General features: G+C 43.4%; 1 protein-coding gene across 1 annotated transcript in view; it reads left to right on the top strand.

The window, feature by feature from the left end:
* The first annotated feature begins 329 nt into the window (after nucleotides 1–329).
* LOC149339323 (ras-related protein Rab-31-like) overlaps nucleotides 330–18,487 on the top strand; it is a 33,877-nt gene continuing 15,719 nt past the window's right edge. Inside the window, exons 1-5 of the mRNA XM_089548077.1 lie at nucleotides 330–659; nucleotides 1,491–1,587; nucleotides 4,212–4,281; nucleotides 12,468–12,561; nucleotides 15,551–15,706. Coding sequence (XP_089404203.1) covers nucleotides 599–659; nucleotides 1,491–1,587; nucleotides 4,212–4,281; nucleotides 12,468–12,561; nucleotides 15,551–15,706 — 478 coding nt within the window. The 5' untranslated portion in view covers nucleotides 330–598. The remainder of the gene's footprint in view (nucleotides 660–1,490; nucleotides 1,588–4,211; nucleotides 4,282–12,467; nucleotides 12,562–15,550; nucleotides 15,707–18,487) is intronic.

Below are 18,487 nucleotides of genomic sequence, written 5' to 3'. Positions count from 1 at the left end.
TCAGGTCAGAGGAAAGCTTGTACCTACTGTAGCACCGGTTAGAACCCGGTGGCATTGGGAATCGAACCCTGCAACTCCAGCAAAGGCGGATGCTCAAACCACTAGGTCACTTAAATTCACAAAGTTCTTTGTGTTTAAATATCCCGCCACTCTGCAAGCAACAGGTCACGTGCCATTATGAGCCGCCAAAAAAAAGTTTTTCTTTTCGTAACAGGCGCGTCAGGATTGTTTTAAAACGACGCTTTTTAGCTGCTCGGCGAAATTTTTTCTTCTTTTGGCTGAGGCAGATTGAACTTAGTGACTAGTCTTGGCTTCGGTCGTAAAGGGAGATAGTAGCCGAAACTGCTTGAAAATTAAAACAAAGAAAACAGCTTTGAAAAGAGAAGCAAGAGAAGTTTGTCTCTCTTTCCGCAACTGGCAACCGCACACTCGCAGACTCAGCGAGGGTGTGATACGGCCGTGAGAGCTGTGCGGGTATTTCTTCTTTTAGTTTACCGCGCTGGCGTTGCCATTGCGACAAAGTGAAGCGCGTACCGCAGCAGTTGTGCCTGAATATGACGTCTTCTTAGCGGGCTACATTTCTTGTGTGCTGCAAAAAATGACAACCGTTGAGGAACCGAAGATCGTCGACGCCAAAGTTGTTTTGCTTGGAGCACTAGGTCAGTTTCAATTCGTTTCATTGTACGCTTTCCAGGCGTTTTCGCGACTGCTGCCTTTGTTCAGCTTGCGTCTTTGTGTTATTTTGTCGATGTGAAATGTGCTTGTTAACCAGCTGCCGTAGACATGGTTTTGTTACCGCGTTGCCCGCACGTGTAGTGATCCCCTTCACCCTTTTGATATCCTCCGATTTGCGCTCTCCGTAGAGCAGAAAGACAAAGCAAACATTGCGCGCGCTGATACTGAAACTACTGGAGTGAACTGTCTTTCGTTGAGTAAGTGTAAGAACGAAGTTTTGCCAAGCGTTTTCGAAACATCCATGTTTACCATGTGCTAACGACGCGCCTAGATTTCTGAGATTGCGTTAATATTTATACGATAGCCCGCTCTTCTGCATAGCTTCTTTTTCATTCTCAGTTTTGTGTGACTGGAGTAACAGCATAGATGTATCGAGGATAAGGGCATACACACCGTCTGCCAGAAATACGCAGACAGCCAGCTTTTCTACAGGACCATGCAGTGGGATTTTTCACGCAACCCTTGAGCTTTTAGGGGTGAGGACAATAAGACAATAGTTCCCCTCACCCTTAGAGATTTGGAACACTGCTGATGCTGTACGAGCCAAAGTGCAAAACGCAGGAGCTATCCTGCTAGCCTTGTATTTTGTATTAAGGCTGTACGGAAGAGCACGTCGTTTTTGTTTCTCGGTACGATCAATTGTAGAAGCTGTCTACTAGCTGTTTAAGCATTCTTTGAAATCTTTTCTCTGTAGTGCATCGTTTGTTGGTTTGCATCTCAAGTATAAGATTTAACATATCTGCCTTGCTTTCCAGGCGTCGGGAAAACGAGCATTATTACGAGGTACTCGCAGAAAAAATTTCTTGGCACTACATCTCCAACAATTGGAGCATCTTTCACGACACTTAGAGTGTAAGTCCATGTTCATTCTGCTTTGCACTTTTCATCTTTCGAGCAAATATTTGTAACCTCCAAACAGCCCTTTGCCATTTATTTCTTTTTTTGATCATACAAATTCAAGTTGTAATTCTGATCTTGCTGTCATAGCTTTGACCACACAACTGAAAAAAAATGCATCATAGTATTTGCATTTTCAAATGAAACTAAAACCATTAGATCAGCTTATTACTTTAGTTCATTTTTGGGCATAAAAATTCTTCTCTACCTCAGCTGCTCTGCCTACATATCTATTATCCGAGTATATAATGGGTCTTTTGAGCATGTTACCAGCATAACAAATTATTGGAGAACTCACAAGACAGTCATTTATTGCTCGAAGGTTTGGTCGTTGCATGCACAAAATATTTATAAAATGCACTTCGTGAACTTCTACATTTTTACTGCTTGCCACTTCTTCCATGATGTACGCTTCCATCGTACAATTTTTAGCTACGAGGTATCTGATGTTTCACTAAAACTGGCATCTATCTGTTGTAACTTCCGGCGGCCGATGCCAAGAACCAAGCTGAAATATCTCGTATGGCAGATAACAGAGTGGCAGTGGAGAAACGTAATGGGTTTTTCGTGTGAATTGCTTATGTCAGTGTGCCCTATGTAGACCAGCTGGGGAAAGTTTCAGTTCGCTGAAAATCCATAGTACAGCATAACACACCAGTAATGCTTTGTAGAGAGAGAGAGTTAAAAAGAAAGCGGGAAGGCTTATGTACAGTCGGGGACAAAAGTCTCTGGACCACGTGTTCTTGAAACGAAGCTTAGAGCTCTACTATCAGACAGAGGCTAGAGTCCGCACTTGTGGACATGAAAGAACAAAAAATTTAACTTTACCTCCACAAGTGTGGTCTCCAGCCGCCGACTATTGGCAGAGCTATCGGCTTCGTTAGAGGAACACGTGGTCCGGAGACTTTTGTCCCCGACTGTACATACAGTTAAGCAACACTCCTGCTACTGGTTATTTGGCTGTTCCATTTTCACATGCTGAGCATACATTAGTGTCCATAACAATTTTAGTAATATTTATGTAAAAAAAATTGCTCGGGATCTGCAAAAACGACACAAACTAGTTTGAGAACGTGCCATGATGGTTTATTGGCTGTATCACTTTGGTGCTCTGCACAAGTTGGCGGCAGCTGCAATTTTCATGCAAGTGAAATGCAAAAACACTCATGTACTTAGATTTTCATGCAAATTAAAGAACGTTGTGTAGTAAACATCAGCCCCGAGTACCCCTCTATTACAAGCCTCGTTGTCTGGGTCCCACCTTGACATATAAAAGTCCATTATGAAAAGTATTTAAAAGTTTATTGCAGCAGGCATGAAGTCGCTTTAGTGCAAAGCATTCAGTTTAAGGTCTATAAAAGCAAATGCTCATGTCTTTGAGGTCTAGACTATATAGATTTGGACCAGACATGCAGTGTGCAGTGCAGATAGTGTGTGGCCTCATTGACTGTTAGAGTGGGTACTGCACGCAGCGCGTAGCCACGGGCATCAGAAATGAAGTTTGCTGCAGCACATTTGCAGTAGCTGTCACAGGACGTGAGTAATTGGAGATTGCCAGTAAACGTATTTGGTCCTCCTATGTACTCAACATGGTTATGATGATTATGATAGTATCCAAGCCTTCTCTGCACTGCTTGCAGTTATGCCGTTCTCTGCTGTTTCTTTTAAGTTCTCTCCCTTTCTTTAAATAAGCAGCTTCCTCTGCATCCTTGCATTCTGCTTTACATCTTCAGGTGTATATAAAGGTTCTAAACTACCCATCATCTCATGCTATATCTTTGTTGAACTTACCCTTTGATTTGAGTATTTCTGGCTTACCGGAATGTACGAGGGCAGCATATATGATACTCCCAGTGTTCGCTTCTAGGTATAGAATAAATGCCACCTTAGTGCCACATAAGGTGAGAAGAAGTGAGAAGAGGAGAAGGTGAACACATTCTCCATTACCAACCGCCTGCAATTGCACGCTTGCTGTTAGCATTTCAGTCGCAGGAACTGAAAGATATTTGAGAAAGGCTTACATGCAAGTTTTCATAATCAGCGTCAGCCTGGCTACGCCCATTGCAGGACAAAAGCCTCTCCCATGGCTCTCCAATTAAAATTCCCTGTCCTGTGCCAGCCTCGACCACCTTATCCCCGCAAACTTGTTAATTTCATCTCCCCACCTATCTTTCTGCTACCCCCTCCTACACTTGCTTTCACATTAAATGCCCTGCCCAAGCCCATCTCATTAATTTTTATGACCCCCATAAAGGCTCGTGCAAGCAAAGGGTGCAAAGATGTGACACCAGAAAAGTGTTTCAAGTGATTGTTTATTATGAAACTCTATATGGGCATCTATATGACGTGCGTATCTTCTGCAGCCCCCTAGTTGCACCGCAAATTTGATTTTTCAATGATACTAGTGTTGATCCTTGGAATGGGCAGAGAAATCTAAATGGTGGTGGTAAAGAAAACAAACAAAAGATTGCAAGGTGTTCTGTTTTTTAATAGGGCCCTTTCTTTTTAGAATTATTCATTGACTTCACTTGTTTTGTATGTGTGTGTCTTAAATTTTTTCTTCACTTTTATTTTTCTAGGAATGTAGGAGATGCCAGGGTAAGGATACAACTATGGGACACAGCAGGCCAAGAAAGATTCAGGGCAATGGTAAATTTATTGTCTCGTTTCAACTGCAGTAAATGAATATTTAAGAAAATGTACAAATATCTATTGGTTATGCATAATGTAGAGCAGGTGCGTATTCTCCCTATCACTGGCATTTTACATTTTACTGCTTAAGGCTTGAAGATGTAAATAGTAACAGTATCTGCATTGCTGCCTTGTCATAAAATTGTGCTAGCTATATATTTGAGGCACTTTGCTTTCAGAAATAACCGAATTTTACCAGATGCTTGCCCACCAAACATATTTCTTAACAACCGGGTTAAACCCGATTTCTCCTCTAAAACGAGCCACCTAGATCATGTTGGTTTTTCAGTTCACAAAGCTGAAGACACGCCATGTAAAAATTTGTGAATATTGTGCTTATTCCAGAGAGGTGTCTTTTGTTTACTGGGGAACTTAAACCCCTTTTCGCGCTCATTTTCATGAGGCGGATGAACTTCAGGATAAGTCAGAAAAGGACAATTTTGAAGCGAGAGGTCAAAGCATGGGTACCGACCGGACGTCTTATAGGGGTCATTGTATCCTGCACCAGCCATGCTAATGACATCCTAATCCAAGGACCTTGCGCATTTAAAATGGTTACTGTGATGTTTGATGTTTTTGCACTGTACAAATAAAGGCAGGCGTTTTTCTCAGATGGAGGAGTGCTCCGTAGGAGATTGGTAACGTATGCAAAGAAATATTTCAAATAGATTAGGAAAACAAAATCTTAATTGGTAAGGAACTCTTTATTGGAACCCACGATTTCAGTGTTCTTTATGAAAGATTGGTAAAAAAATAGGGCATCTTAAGTCTAGCATAAAAGCTTACTGTTATAGTAAACTGTGCCTTGGTGCCAAAAAAAGCGGAATTTCAGATCTTAAAATATCTCCCGATTTTTACCACCGAATTGAAGAAAAAATAAAAACAAAAACTAAAGGCCCTTTATATATATATAGTTACTGGGGCACGTGGGGAATCCCAGTGAATGGCATCTCTTCCTTCTTTCAAATCTGCACACGGAAATATACATTCGATTTTTTTTTTTTTTACGACGTCTGTTTCCTGCTGTTTCTCTGATAGTGCAGGCTTCCGCCCTGTGTTGCAAGCTCTGCAATTTTTGTTATTCTTTGAACTTGCAGATATCACCGTGTTGTGCAATGTCAGAGCAGAACAGTTTCTTGTTCTTTTATTTTGTATTTAACATGATATGCACAGTGGAGATCAGCTATAACGTAGCCGCTTATAGCGCTGGACCAGCTATAATACGGATTTTTCCAGCCACCGGTCTGCCTCCCATAGGGCTCAATGGAAAGTCATACCCCTTAACCCTTTTACCGCCACTCCCGAGATAACTCGGGCTACCACATATGCACACCCCCTGCCTCTCCCGAGTTTACTCGTTTTGGCTTTTTAACTCACCCCCTGCCGCTCCCAATAATACTCGTGTAAAAAAAACGATGCAAACATGCAGCGCCATCTATAGAGAGACGCTATAAACTCATAAATATTGTAGGGTAAATTTTACACAACAGATGGTGCGCATGTTTCCACATCCGAGTCGCTTCGTTTTCGTTTTCGCACAGCAGCCATGTCAGGCAATGTGCCACACTCGTCCGCGCTTTGACGGACGAATAAATTCAAAACTGCTTGTGAATTGGGAGTCCAATGATATTAAGAACGAGGAAGGAGCCCACCTAAGTGCCTTGTCAAGTGATAACAGCGATGAAGTCCCCCTGCCACTAAAAATCCACGTGAGAAGAGGCAATCCGACAGGCACGATTGGTGCTGCAAGATTTGATTCAGTACAACTAATATCTATAAGATTATCCTCAATAAACATGTCTACATGTCCTGCAGAGCATTTCAGTGCGTTACTAGCAAAAAATTTCCAGGAAACTAACATGCAATAAAAACCCGGCAGGGTGTGTGCAGCTGTGAGCAAAAAAACCTGGCAGTGAAAGGGTTAATATGCAGCCACACTAAGCAAAATACCAGTTATAGTGCGGTTTTGCTTTGAAATCTGCCTGGTGACCGTGTAAAATCATGAATGCGCGTCCCTGCACGGCGCATGGGGCTTCTGAGGCGCACTGCCGCTTGCTCCGAAAAGTAAATACAACAAATGTTATGTGATGGTCGACGTTGCCTCAAAAAACTATGTTCTAGCATACCGCATGCAACGTTGCCATGGAGCTTAGCATGGCCGCCTTCACGGAACTGTGCATGCACTGATAACAAGCACATGCACAGTTCCGTAGCGGCAGTTGCAGCAACCTACATGGATGCATTGCATGCAGGGTGCTAAAATTAATCAAACCATGTAGCAGACTTACCGGGTTGATTTTTATTCAGGTGTAAATAGTACCTTTTTGAAAGAGAAGCTACCCATCTGGTTTGTACTTTGACATGAAAAAAGAGAAAACAGTGTTTTGGTTGTATAGTTCGGAACCATAGTGTTAGTTTTCCAGGGCCCCGCGACATATGTTAAAAGAGATCTACACTGTATATAGAATATACCTTGTTCCTCATCCTTTGCAGAGCAAATGAATTGTTTTTGTGATGTGTTTTTTTGTTCTCTCATATCATGAATGGTAGCTTACCAATATCCCTGAAGAGAAAAGTATACAACAGCTGTATCCTACCGGTACTCACCTATGGGGCAAAAACGTGGAGGCTAACAAAGAGGGTTCAGCTTAAGTTAAGAACAACGCAGCAAGCTATGGAAAGGAAAATGATAGGTGTAACGTTAAGAGATCGGAAGAGGGCGGAGTGGGTGAGGGAACAAACGCGGGTTAATGACATCCTAGTTGAAATCAAGAGGAAGAAATGGGCTTGGGCAGGGCATGTAATGCGAAGGCAAGATAACCGCTGGTCCTTAAGGGTAACGGAGTGGATTCCAAGAGAAAGCAAACGTAGCAGGGGACGGCAGAAAGTTAGGTGGGCGGATGAGATTAAGAAGTTTGCGGGGATACAGTGGCGGCAACTGACAAAGGACAGGGTTAATTGGAGAGACATGGGAGAGGCCTTTGCCCTGCAGTGGGTGTAGTCAGGCTGATGATGATGATTATGACTTAATAATTTGCATTTTATTACCTAAACTTTAGCATTGTTCTCCAAACAGACACTTTAATGGGCTCTGAAACGCCTTCTGAGGAGAGTACATAAATTCACTCAGTCACTGCATTGTGTTGTCATGAACTCCTGAACTAAATAACGCACTTCTACATGCAGCAGAGAACCCACAGTCACGCGCGAAATTTAGCGAGCCCTTTCTGGTGACATTTTAATGCTGGTGGCCTCCTCTGTTTCACACTCCCGCTCATGCCGGTTAAGTGTTGCTTATTGGTTAGATTCTTTCCGGTGTCGCGCAGCTATCATGGCCATGGCCAATCAGCTGCGTAGCTCAGGCAGGTCAGGAAGCTCCGCCCACCGGAGAATTCCCGCGCACAGTGGCAGTGGGGCCGTGGAGAAGCACCGACCTTGCAGCGTGCAAAAACTGACAAGAAGAGAGGGAATGGCACAAAGACACTGGAATTCAAATTTGGGCTGCAGATAACTCGGGCAATGCAGAAAGTTGGGCGAGTTGGTAATACATGTTGAACTTAGCAAAGCGCAATAAAAAGACACGGACAAGAAGAAAAAGAAGCACGCAGGACAAACGCTTGAGCGTTTGTCCTGCGTGTGTCGAGCTGTCAACGAGGTGAATGACCATCCTGGGTGCACAACGAAGCATGCCACCCGTTTCACAACCTGCGTCACAGGGATGGTCTACGAGATTCCGCTCTCGTGCAAGAAGTCAAACATTGGCCAGACAGGCGGGTGCCTGAACGATAGGTTGAGGGAACACCGTCGTGCTGTGCAAGCTGTAGCAACGGATGGGCACCTAGCAGAACACTGCAAGTCTTGTAAGAAATGCAAAGCAAATGAGCCGCAGTTCAATGCCACACGCACGTGCGGTAAAGGAAAAAAGAGGCTTGACAGAGAAATTATAGAGGCCTATCGCATTGTAAAGAAAGCTGAAAATTGTATCAGCACTCCTTCCCTGGCCTTATCACGCAAGGAAATTGCCTACCTTGATGCCTGTTCACGCTAAACACACTTGTGATAAAGCCGATTCATTGTTTGGTTAATAATTTGTGTCCGCCCTCTATGTATCTGTATATATGTGTTTTTTCCCGAGTAAAGAACTAGTTGATGTCAAGCGTTTGTCCTGCGTGCTTCTTCGTCTTCTTGTCCGTGTCTTTTTATTGCGCTATGCTAAGTTCGACAGATAACTCGGCTTCTACAAAGCGCATTAAAAAATTTTTGCTGGAGGATATTCATAGAGCGGCATCCTTTTATATCCCAGGCATACTGCACCCTTATTGATAGCCTCTTTCAGAGCCCCTTTAAGGCAGTTTTACATAATACCATTTTTTTCCGCAAACTGGAGCTCAGGTTAGTTTCTGACCACGTCCATTGCCTTGCATGTCAGTTCAGATGGGTTTTGTGTGAAAAGGGCCTTCAACCACACATTTTATATTTCCCCCACACTCATCACAACTGGTTTGAGGATCTGAGACAAGTTTTTGGCGGTGTCTTTGTAGCTTGATTTTGACTCGCCGTGGTCTTGATGGCTCAGCTAAAGGAGAGGCTGCTGGTTGAGAAAAGCATATTTAAGTTAACATTAAAAAGAAAATGACATGTTATTTATCAAATTACCACACAAGCAGGCCACACAAGATTCTTTCTTTATTCCTGTATTTAAAAATGACTTGAAGTTCCGAAAGCCTGCGGAATGGCCTAATAGTGTTTTATACACCTCAGTCTAAAACATGCAGCCAAGTTCTAAGTTTTTTTGTTTCCCTTCGAAGGACTACAGACACCCGATTTTAGTTGCATGTTTTCTTCTCTGTAATGGTGTGTAAGACTGTAGAGTACATGGATCACCTTGTGGTATTCAGCTATAACCACTAAATAACCTACAATTGAATTTCTTCCTTCATGCTAGTTAGGTTTTGGTTTCAAAAACCGAACGATGGCTGTGACATGTAACAAGTGTTTAGGTCATGTGAGGCATGAAAAAAACTGCAACATAACCACTGATAAGTCTAATTTTGTCATTCCAGCTTATGTAGCAGGCTGGTTTAAGCGTTGCAGTGAATTAAAACTATGTGTCAGCCATTATCTCGCAGTTTCTTTTTTCATGCCTCACATGACCTAAACACTCCTTGCATGTCACAGCCATTGCTCAGTTAGTGAAAGCAAGCCATCATAAAGATGAAAATGAATTGTAAATTATTTAGCAGTCATTGGGAATATCATGGCGAATCCATCTATCCTAACGTCCAACACTTCATTTGAAAGAAAAAATGCAAGCAAATATTTGTTGTCTATAATCCTTTACTGCTCCTGCATGCCTTATGCTTTTCTGCTGCTTGCATCATAAATGTGCTACATTATTATTTGTCTCCACCAGCAGTAGACATGTTTGTTGCATATGATTATGCATTCACTGATATGCCCAGAGCTTCTTTTTTAAGCTGTCAGGATTTAGACCAGTTGTTTTAAAACGCACATCAGCCGCCGCGGTGGCTCAGTGGCTATGGTGCTCGGCTGCTGGCCCGAAAGACGCGGGTTCGATCCCGGCCGCGGCGGTTGAATTTCTTTGGAGGAGAAATTCTAGAGGCCCGTGTACTGTGCGATGTCAGTGCACGTTAAAGAACCCCAGGTGGTCGAAATTTCCGGAGCCCTTCACTACGGCATCTCTCATAGCCTTAGTCACTTTGGGACGTTAAACCCCATAAAACCAAACCAAACTAAAACGCACATCAGCATGCATGCTGATGTGCATGCATGTTGATGTGGCCAGCTAAGCTATTGAATGGACAGTCATTACATGTGCTTTGTCTTTGCTTGCACTGCGCTCCTGCCGGCTGATGGCTGGGTTTTTCTACGGAGCATTATTAGTACTTTTGAATACCCCAGAGTATCTTTTCACCAATAAGAGGCACCTTGGAATTGGTCTTGTGCCTTACCAGCAGTGTTGTCCCGAAAGATGTATTTCACAGTGTACAATGGAAGTGTAGGAATAAGACTTACTCTCACGTGCAAGTCTCCAGGATGCGCAAGGAGCAGTCCGGGCCCATGGCGGCCATGTTTTTTTGCAACCACATATTTCACTTTTGCATATTATAGCACAAGAGTTCGACTTTCACCTTCACAAGTGTGGTCTCAATCCCCTGGGCTATTAACCCTTATTCTGCCACTCCCGAGATAACTCGGGCTACCATATATGCACACCCCCTGCCTCTCCCGAGTTAACTCGTTTTGGCTTTTTAACTCACCCCCTGCCACTCCCGATAATACTCGTGTAAAAAAAACTATGCACTTATGCAGCGCCATCTATGGAGAGACTCTGTAAACTCATAGATCTTGTAGGGTAAATTTTAAACAACAGATGACGCGCATGTTTCCACATCCGAGTCGCTTCGTTTTGGTCTGCGCACAGCAGCCATGAGGCTATGTGCCACACTCGTCCGCGCTTTGACGGACGAAGAAATCCAAAACTGCTTGTGAATTCGGAGTCCAATGATAATGAGAACGAGGAAGGAGCCCACCTAAGTGCCTTGTTGGGTGATGACAGCGATGAAGTCCCCCTGCCGCCGAAAAATCCGCGTAAGAAGAGGAAATCCGACAGGCCAGATTGGTGCTGGAAGATTGATTCATTACAATTAATATCTATAAGATTATCCTGAATAAACATGTCTATATGTCCTGCAGAGAATTTTAGTGTGTTACTATCAAAAAATTTCCAGGAAACTAACATGCAAAAAAAAACCCGGCAGGGTGTGTGCACATGTGAGTAAAAAAACCTGGCAGTGAAAGGGTTAATAGAGCTATTGACTTCAGTTGCCACTAACGCATCCCGGAGACTTCTGTCCCCATTAGTACAGCATTTGGCTCTTGCAGTTACACTCAGCTCAAATTCTGTGATCCGTTTTTCCTCTAATTATGCCTCTGGAGATAACTAGCCAGCTATCGAGGCAACTTTGAACCCCCTTCTCACAACTATTTTTAGAAGTGGTAGTGGTAGTCACATATGCAAGCATGAGCCCTGGCATCACATAGGTGGCTGTCCTATGATTGCACCAGTACGGAAAAGCGACATTGACTTGATGGGTCGCTTACTTCGCACTTTGTTCGGGAGTAGGGGTGTGCGAATATTCGATATTTTCGAATACATCTCGAATATTATATTTTTAGTATTCGTATTCGATTCGAAATACAAGTATTCGTGTTGTTTCGAATAATCGACGCGCTGCGAATATTCGTATCTAGCCGAATATTCTATGCGAGCACCGGCGTTCATTTCGGTCCGCAAGTCCTATCGACAGAGACATAACAACATGGCGGCGCCCAGAGCAATGCGTAACGTTGGTAACGTTAGGCCATGACGTAGCTGACTGCGCTGGTGAGCTTCTTTGGGGTATAACTGCGAAGCTGGTATAGTCAAAGCTGTGCAAGAAGTACCTCGCAATACGTGCCAGTTCAGTGCCAAGTGAGAGGGCATTTTCTGTGGCTGGAGAAGTCGTTTCAGCTCGAAGGGAACGACTTTGGCCTGACCATGTGGAGCAGCTGGTTTTCCTTCATGATAAACTTTAATGTTCATCCCAGCAACGCGATTTTGTGCTTATGGTAAGCTAGCCTTAATCAATGCTCTTTACTAGCCATATTCTCTGATATTTCCACTCTTCTAAGAATAATGTTCGAGACTTTGATACTTCTTGTGCGGCCACACACACCTTTTGTGTTCATGTAATCATTAATAGTTGAACCGTGATGTTCTTGGGTGTTCAAATATATGTTTTGTAGTGGTTAAATGCGTCTGTCCTTGATTATTCAATATTCGATTCGATATTCGGAGCCAAGTATTCGATTCGTATTCGAAAAATTTGATATTCGCACACCCCTATTTGGAATTACTATGGGCTGCTTTGGACTGTGCAACTCGTCTGAAATGCTAAAGGCATCCGAACTTCAGCTCAAAAGGGGGTTACTTGCCATGTTGAAAGGCAAATGAGGCATATTTAATTGATGTCACTATTTTCTTACCTATTTAATCTTTTACATGCTTCGCCGTGCTCTCTTTTCCTACATGGCACTTGCTGCTCAGCTATGCTTTCAAATATCTTTTTGTTTCTTTGCAGGCTCCGTTATATTACAGGAAAGCCAATGCTGCGATTGTTGCATATGATATAACGTCGTCTAGCAGCTATGAAGCCATGAAGCAGTGGGTGATGGGTAAGAATGGCTCTCTTGCAGATGTAGATTGACATGACGATGAGAAACTGACACTGTGTTTGGTCAGTATACTAGCAAGAATGATTTAGCCACATACATTTAAATGCAGCGTATAGGGGCTTTAGCATAAATTGTCAATTTAAATTTTCTTCTCCTGCACTGATTGAATAAAAGGCCAAAGAATCGAGTTCTAGTCTCTTTAATGCACTGTGGGTTACTAGAAAAAAAAGTTGTTTTAGCCGTTCATCATGCCTTGTTCATCGTTCAAAAATTGTAGCAAAAGGGTTTTACACAAATACTGTAAAACACGTAGATATAGTGTTATGGCGTAAAGTATGGCTTCCGGGAATCAAATGCGGATTTATTGTTCTGTAGATCGGATTTGATTTGCTGTTTGTATGTCACTGGCATACGGGGTTCAACAAAAATTTTTCTTATTGTTTTACTGTCAGAACCCTTACTGTTGTCATATTCTGCTCTCATTTTACATGCTCATAACATTTTATTGTGACAAAAATTGAGCTGCATTCAGCAGTGAGTGTACGTTTGCCTTCTTTTTTTTTCTTTTTTTTTCAACACACTCAATCCTGCTTAAGACACTGTCCTGAAAGCCCCATATGGTAATATGCAGACTGATTTTTATCAAAGGTTCATGCTCGTTTAGTCTTTATAGTGGCATACATTTTCAACACAGTTCTTGGCTTAAGCATACCCTGTACCTTGCTGTGCTTTTTCCAATTCAATTTCAAATCATCCTGACAGCATAGTGTGCTACGCAAGTTCATTTGCCAACAGTGCTCCGCATAAAGCTAATGAATAGCCGTTCTTTCTCCACATCTCATTGCTGCATTCTTGCACATTCTCTTACATTGGAACACTTCTGCCTTCTGTTGAGCAGTTGTTGTAAACAAGAAAATGAAAATATATGTCGCTGCTCAATTTTAACAGAAGTCACTTAAAGGTGCAGTGAAGAGGAATCTGAACTCGTCTTTTTGCCGCGAGAACTCAATCTACACGTTCCGAGCATTCTTAGAAACTTCGATTTATGGCCCTGTGTGACCGATTTTCCTAATTAAATCGAATTAACGTCCGCCTCCCGCTTTTTTTTTTTTTAATTCTCCCCGTACGGTGGGCGGAGTCGACCAACACGTGGAGTGCCTTTCACCCAGTCTTGTGGCGGCTGGCCGCTCTGCCATCGGCGGAGTAATGCGCAGTAATCCGTAGAAGCAAATAGTCCACGCGTATTTTATTTCTGCGGGCTTATTTTGCGGCTATATTGTCTGCAAATGAAACTATTGATCCACGGAAACCTAAAAAACAAAAGAAAGCGAAAGCAAAGCCTCCACGGAGCTGGCTGAAAGGCACTCCACGCGTTGGTCAACTTCGCCCACCGTGGGGGGAAAATTAAAAAAATAAAGGCGGGAGCCGGACGTTAATTCGATTTAATTAGAGAAATCGGCTGCACAGGGCAATAAGTCGAAGTTTCTAAGAATGCTCAGAACGTGCAGATTGAGTTCCCGCGGCAAAAAGACGAGTTGAGATTCCTCTTCAGTGCACCTTTAAGCATTCTTTTACATATTTTTACATTGTTGGGCACTATAGTCTGATACAAATCAAGAAGAAAGCAGCTTTTCCATTTCAAAGGACCCCCTTATAGCCAATGGCATCATCCAGTTCTGATGAACCTGCTAGCGCGAGCAGCGTGACAATGCAGGGAGTGGCTATCCCCTTTCATTTGCCACTCCTTGCATTGTTGCACTAGGAGTTTCATGAGAATATGTCGATGCCATTGGCTGGAAGGGAGTCCTTTAACTGGGAAAAGCCACTTTCTTCTTGATTTGTGTCAGACTAGAAGAGTTTACATAGCGTTCCCCAGCTGTGTTGCCTCAAATACTCAGGCCTTTAAATATAGATGAAAAATTTTATTTTAGTGGGGATTCCAGTGGGGATTCTGTTAAAAATTTTATTGGGGATCCCACTAGGGATTGTATTAGGGATGGCCAGCTATCATGCTGGGTTATCCCGAGTGCCCTACACAGTAGGATATCTGCACGCTGGAAAGGGTAATTGTAGGTAACCCACTAATGGTACACAACACTGGTGGCCAAGATGACAAGAAGAGCTTCCTCAGCTAACATGACAAGAACACATACCTACACTATGATACAGCTGTTTCATTGACTGTTGTAGTTGCACACATGAATGTTCATGTAGTTAGCAATAATGTAAATATACAGCCTTCAGGAAACTGACCCACTGAGGTGGCCCAGTAGCTAGGATGTTCTGCTTGTGAGCACAAGTTTGTGAGACAGAACACCACTGTGACGAGCACATTTTCATGTGAATGAAATGCAAAAGTGCCTGTGTGCCATGAGATGGGAGTGCACAGTAGAGAAGTTGGCTGAAATTAATCCGGAACCTTTCACTAGGGTGCCTCCATAGCCAAAGTACAGCTTCAGGACATTAAATCCCACATAGCTTCAAGAAGCTCAGTCATGTGGCGCAGTGTACATGCTTCATGAGTCACGCGAAGCGTGCAAGTGGCCCAGACACAAATACAATTTTTATGTGAAGGCTCTTTTTGCATTAAGCCCTCCTGACATAGGCCGCCGCAGTGGCTCAGTGGTTATCGTGCTTGGCTGCTGACCTGAAAGACGCAGGTTCGATCCCGGCCGCGGCGGTTGAATTTCTTTGGAGGAGAAATTCTAGAGGCCCGTGTACTGTGCGATGTCAGTGCACGTTAAAGATCCCCAGGTGGTCGAAATTTCCGGAGCCCTCCACTAAGGCGTCCCTCATAGCCTTAGTCGCTTTGGGACGTTAAACCCCATAAACCAACCAACCAACCCTCCTTACAGGTCTAATATCGCAACTTGAAGTATGTGTCAGGCCATGAGCTCAGAGTATTCTGGTACATTCATTGGTAGGTTTTTTCTTTGAGGGAAGTGGCACTCAAACAGGCATTATGTGTCTTTGCACGTGCACGATGCAGAGCTGCGAAGGAACGTGGAAGAGGCCATCGTCCTGGTCTTGGTGGGGAACAAGTGTGATCTGACGCAGCACCGCGTCGTTGAAAAAGCTGTGGCACAGAAGTACGCTCGAGACATAGGGGGCCATTTCTTTGAATGCTCAGCCCTGAGCAACGAAGGTGGGACACTTGTATTGGCCTCCTGAACGTCTTTGCTGTTTCATGTCTCTGAGTTGCAGTGTTTGTTTACCCTCTGGTGTTTGGTTAAAGCAAGTTCCTGTATAAGCATGGTTTTCTTTGTACCTTGTAGGTGGACAATCTTCAAACTTTGTGTTTAGCTGATGTCAAGAAAAGTGGCTGCTTGTGCTCGATATATTTTGACGTGCACTCTAGTCTCATTTCACTTCATCACAAAGGTTGTGTTTCCTCTGGTGCTCTATTGTTTCATTTTGTTTAGCTGTGGCATTTGCTTCACTAGTTTCCTCCGTTCCCTCTTCAAATCTAAGCTAACACGAGGCCTTACCATTCTGTGGTCGCTACAACGGACCTTTCCGAGGGCCTCCACATCCTCTACGATGCTAGGGTAGGCCATTAACAAGTTAGCGGTAAGAGGGAAAGTAGAGGAATTCAGGATTTAGCTGCAGAACAGATTTTCTGCTTTAACTGAAGATGATGACCACAATGTTGAAGCGATGAACGTTCGTCTCATAGCTATCGTTACGAAGTGTGCCATAGAAGTAGGCGGTAGGATGGCTCGACAGGATACCGGCAAGCTATCTCAGGAGAAGAAAGGTCTGATTATGAAATGTCAAAGCACGAGGACGTCTAATTCCACAGACAGAATAGAACTAGTAGAGCTGTCAAAGTTAATAAATAAGCGCAAGGTAGCTGACGTAAGGAAGTTTAACATGGAGAAAATCGAGCATGCTCTAAAGAGCGGAGGTAGCCTAAAAGCAGTGAAGAGAAAACTAAGCATAGATAAAAACCAGTTGTACGCGCTACTTAAACAAAAAAGGCAATTTCATTAGGAATATAAGATAGTAAAAGCAGCCGACGAATTCTACACAAATCTTTGTAATCAGCGGATGTAATCAGAACATTAATGAGAGAGGCAGTAGAGCACCACAGCAATGGGACATCCCGTCAGTAATGAAGGAGGACGTAAAGAAAGCCTTAGGAGCAATGCAAAGGGGGAAAGCAGTCGGTGATAATAGCAGGTTTGTTGAAGAATGGAGGAGAGATTGTGCTAGAAAAACTAGCCACCCTGTATACGCAATGCCTTGTGACCTCAAGAGTACTTGAAGCGTGGAAGAACGCTAACATTATCCTAATTCATAAGAGAGGAGACGTCAAGGACTTCAAGAATTTCAGACCGATCAGCTTACCATCCGTTGCCTACAAGGTATTTACTGAGGTAATTACTAATAGAGTCAGGACCGCCTTAGACTTCAATCAACCAAATGATTAGGCAGGCTTCCGTAAAGGATACTCAACAATACACCGTATTCACGCTATGTATCAGGTGATAGAGAAATGCGCAGAATATAACCAACTCCTATATATAGCCTTCATTGATTACGGGAAACCATTTGACTCAGTGGAAACTTCAGCTGTCATGCAGGCATTGTTGAATCAGGGTGTAGAAGAGTGTTATGTGAAAATATTGTAAGATATATATAACAACCGTACAGCTAACATTGTCCTCCATAAAGTCAGCAATAAAATTCCTATAAGGAAACATGTCAGGCAGGGAGACACGATCTTGCCAATGCTATTCACCGCCTGTTTACAGGAGGTATTCCAGGGCCTTAAATGGAAACAGTTGGGGTTAAGAGTTAATGGAGAATACCTAAGTCATCTGCGATTTGCTGATGACATTGCCTTGCTAAGCCACTCAGGACAAGAACTGCAAAGCATGATCAATCAGTTAGACAGGCAGAGCAGAACGGTGGGGCTAAAAATTAACATGCAGAAAACCAAAGTAATGTTCAACCGTCTAGCAAGGGAACAGCAGTTTGCAATTGGTAGCGAGGTGCTGGAAGTAGTAAGAGAATATGTCTACTTAGGGCAGGTAGTGACCGCAGATCCGGATCATGAGAGGGAAATAACTAGAAGAATAAGACTGGGGTGGAGTGCATATGACAGGTTCTCAGATCATGAATGGCAGTTTACCAATATCCCTCGAGAAGAGTATACGAAAGTTGTACCTTACCGGTACGCACCTATGGGGCAGAAATGTGGAGGCTAACAAAGAGGGTTCAGCTTAAGTTAAGGACAACGCAGCGAGTTATGGAAAGAAAAATGATAGGTTTAAGTTAAGAGATCGGAAGCGGGCGAAGTGGGTGAGGGAACAGACGCGGGTTAATGACATCTTAGTTGAAATCAAGAGGAAGAAATGGGCTTGGGCAGGGCATGTAATGCGAAGGCAAGATAACCGCTGGTCCTCAAGGGTAACTGAGTGGGTTCCAAGAGAAGGCAAGCGTAACAGGAGGCGGTAAAAAATCAGTTGGGCGGATGAGATTAAGAAGTTTGCAGGGATACGGTGGCCGCAACTGGCAAAGGACAGGGTTAATTGGAGAGACATGGGAGAGGCCTTTGCCCTGCAGTGGGCGTAGTCAGGCTGACGATGATGATGATGGTGTTTGCTTTAGATTGCCACCGGCACTTGTCACTGATTTCATCTCATACTTGTATGCTTGACATGGTGCAACAAATATTGCCAGCACAGAGGAAGGGAAGACAGATAACAATAGAAAGTGGGACGTGAAAGGAGGTGACACAAAATGCTGTTAATCACAAACCAGCACGCAGCGCTCATGCTTATCTGATAATGAGATGTAGAAAACAAAAGCTGCGGTGCTGCAGCTCCCGCTCTAACGTCAGATGCATTCCTGCAAGGACATTTTTTCCCTTGACCACAAAGCATAGCAGGGACATTTTACAGGCACATCTTTGTGTACG

Source organism: Amblyomma mixtum, chromosome 6 (genome assembly GCF_055824585.1).
Source record: "Amblyomma mixtum isolate Tamu chromosome 6, ASM5582458v1, whole genome shotgun sequence".
In the NCBI taxonomy this organism is placed as follows: domain Eukaryota; kingdom Metazoa; phylum Arthropoda; class Arachnida; order Ixodida; family Ixodidae; genus Amblyomma; species Amblyomma mixtum.
This window is presented reverse-complemented; position numbering and strand designations above follow the sequence as displayed.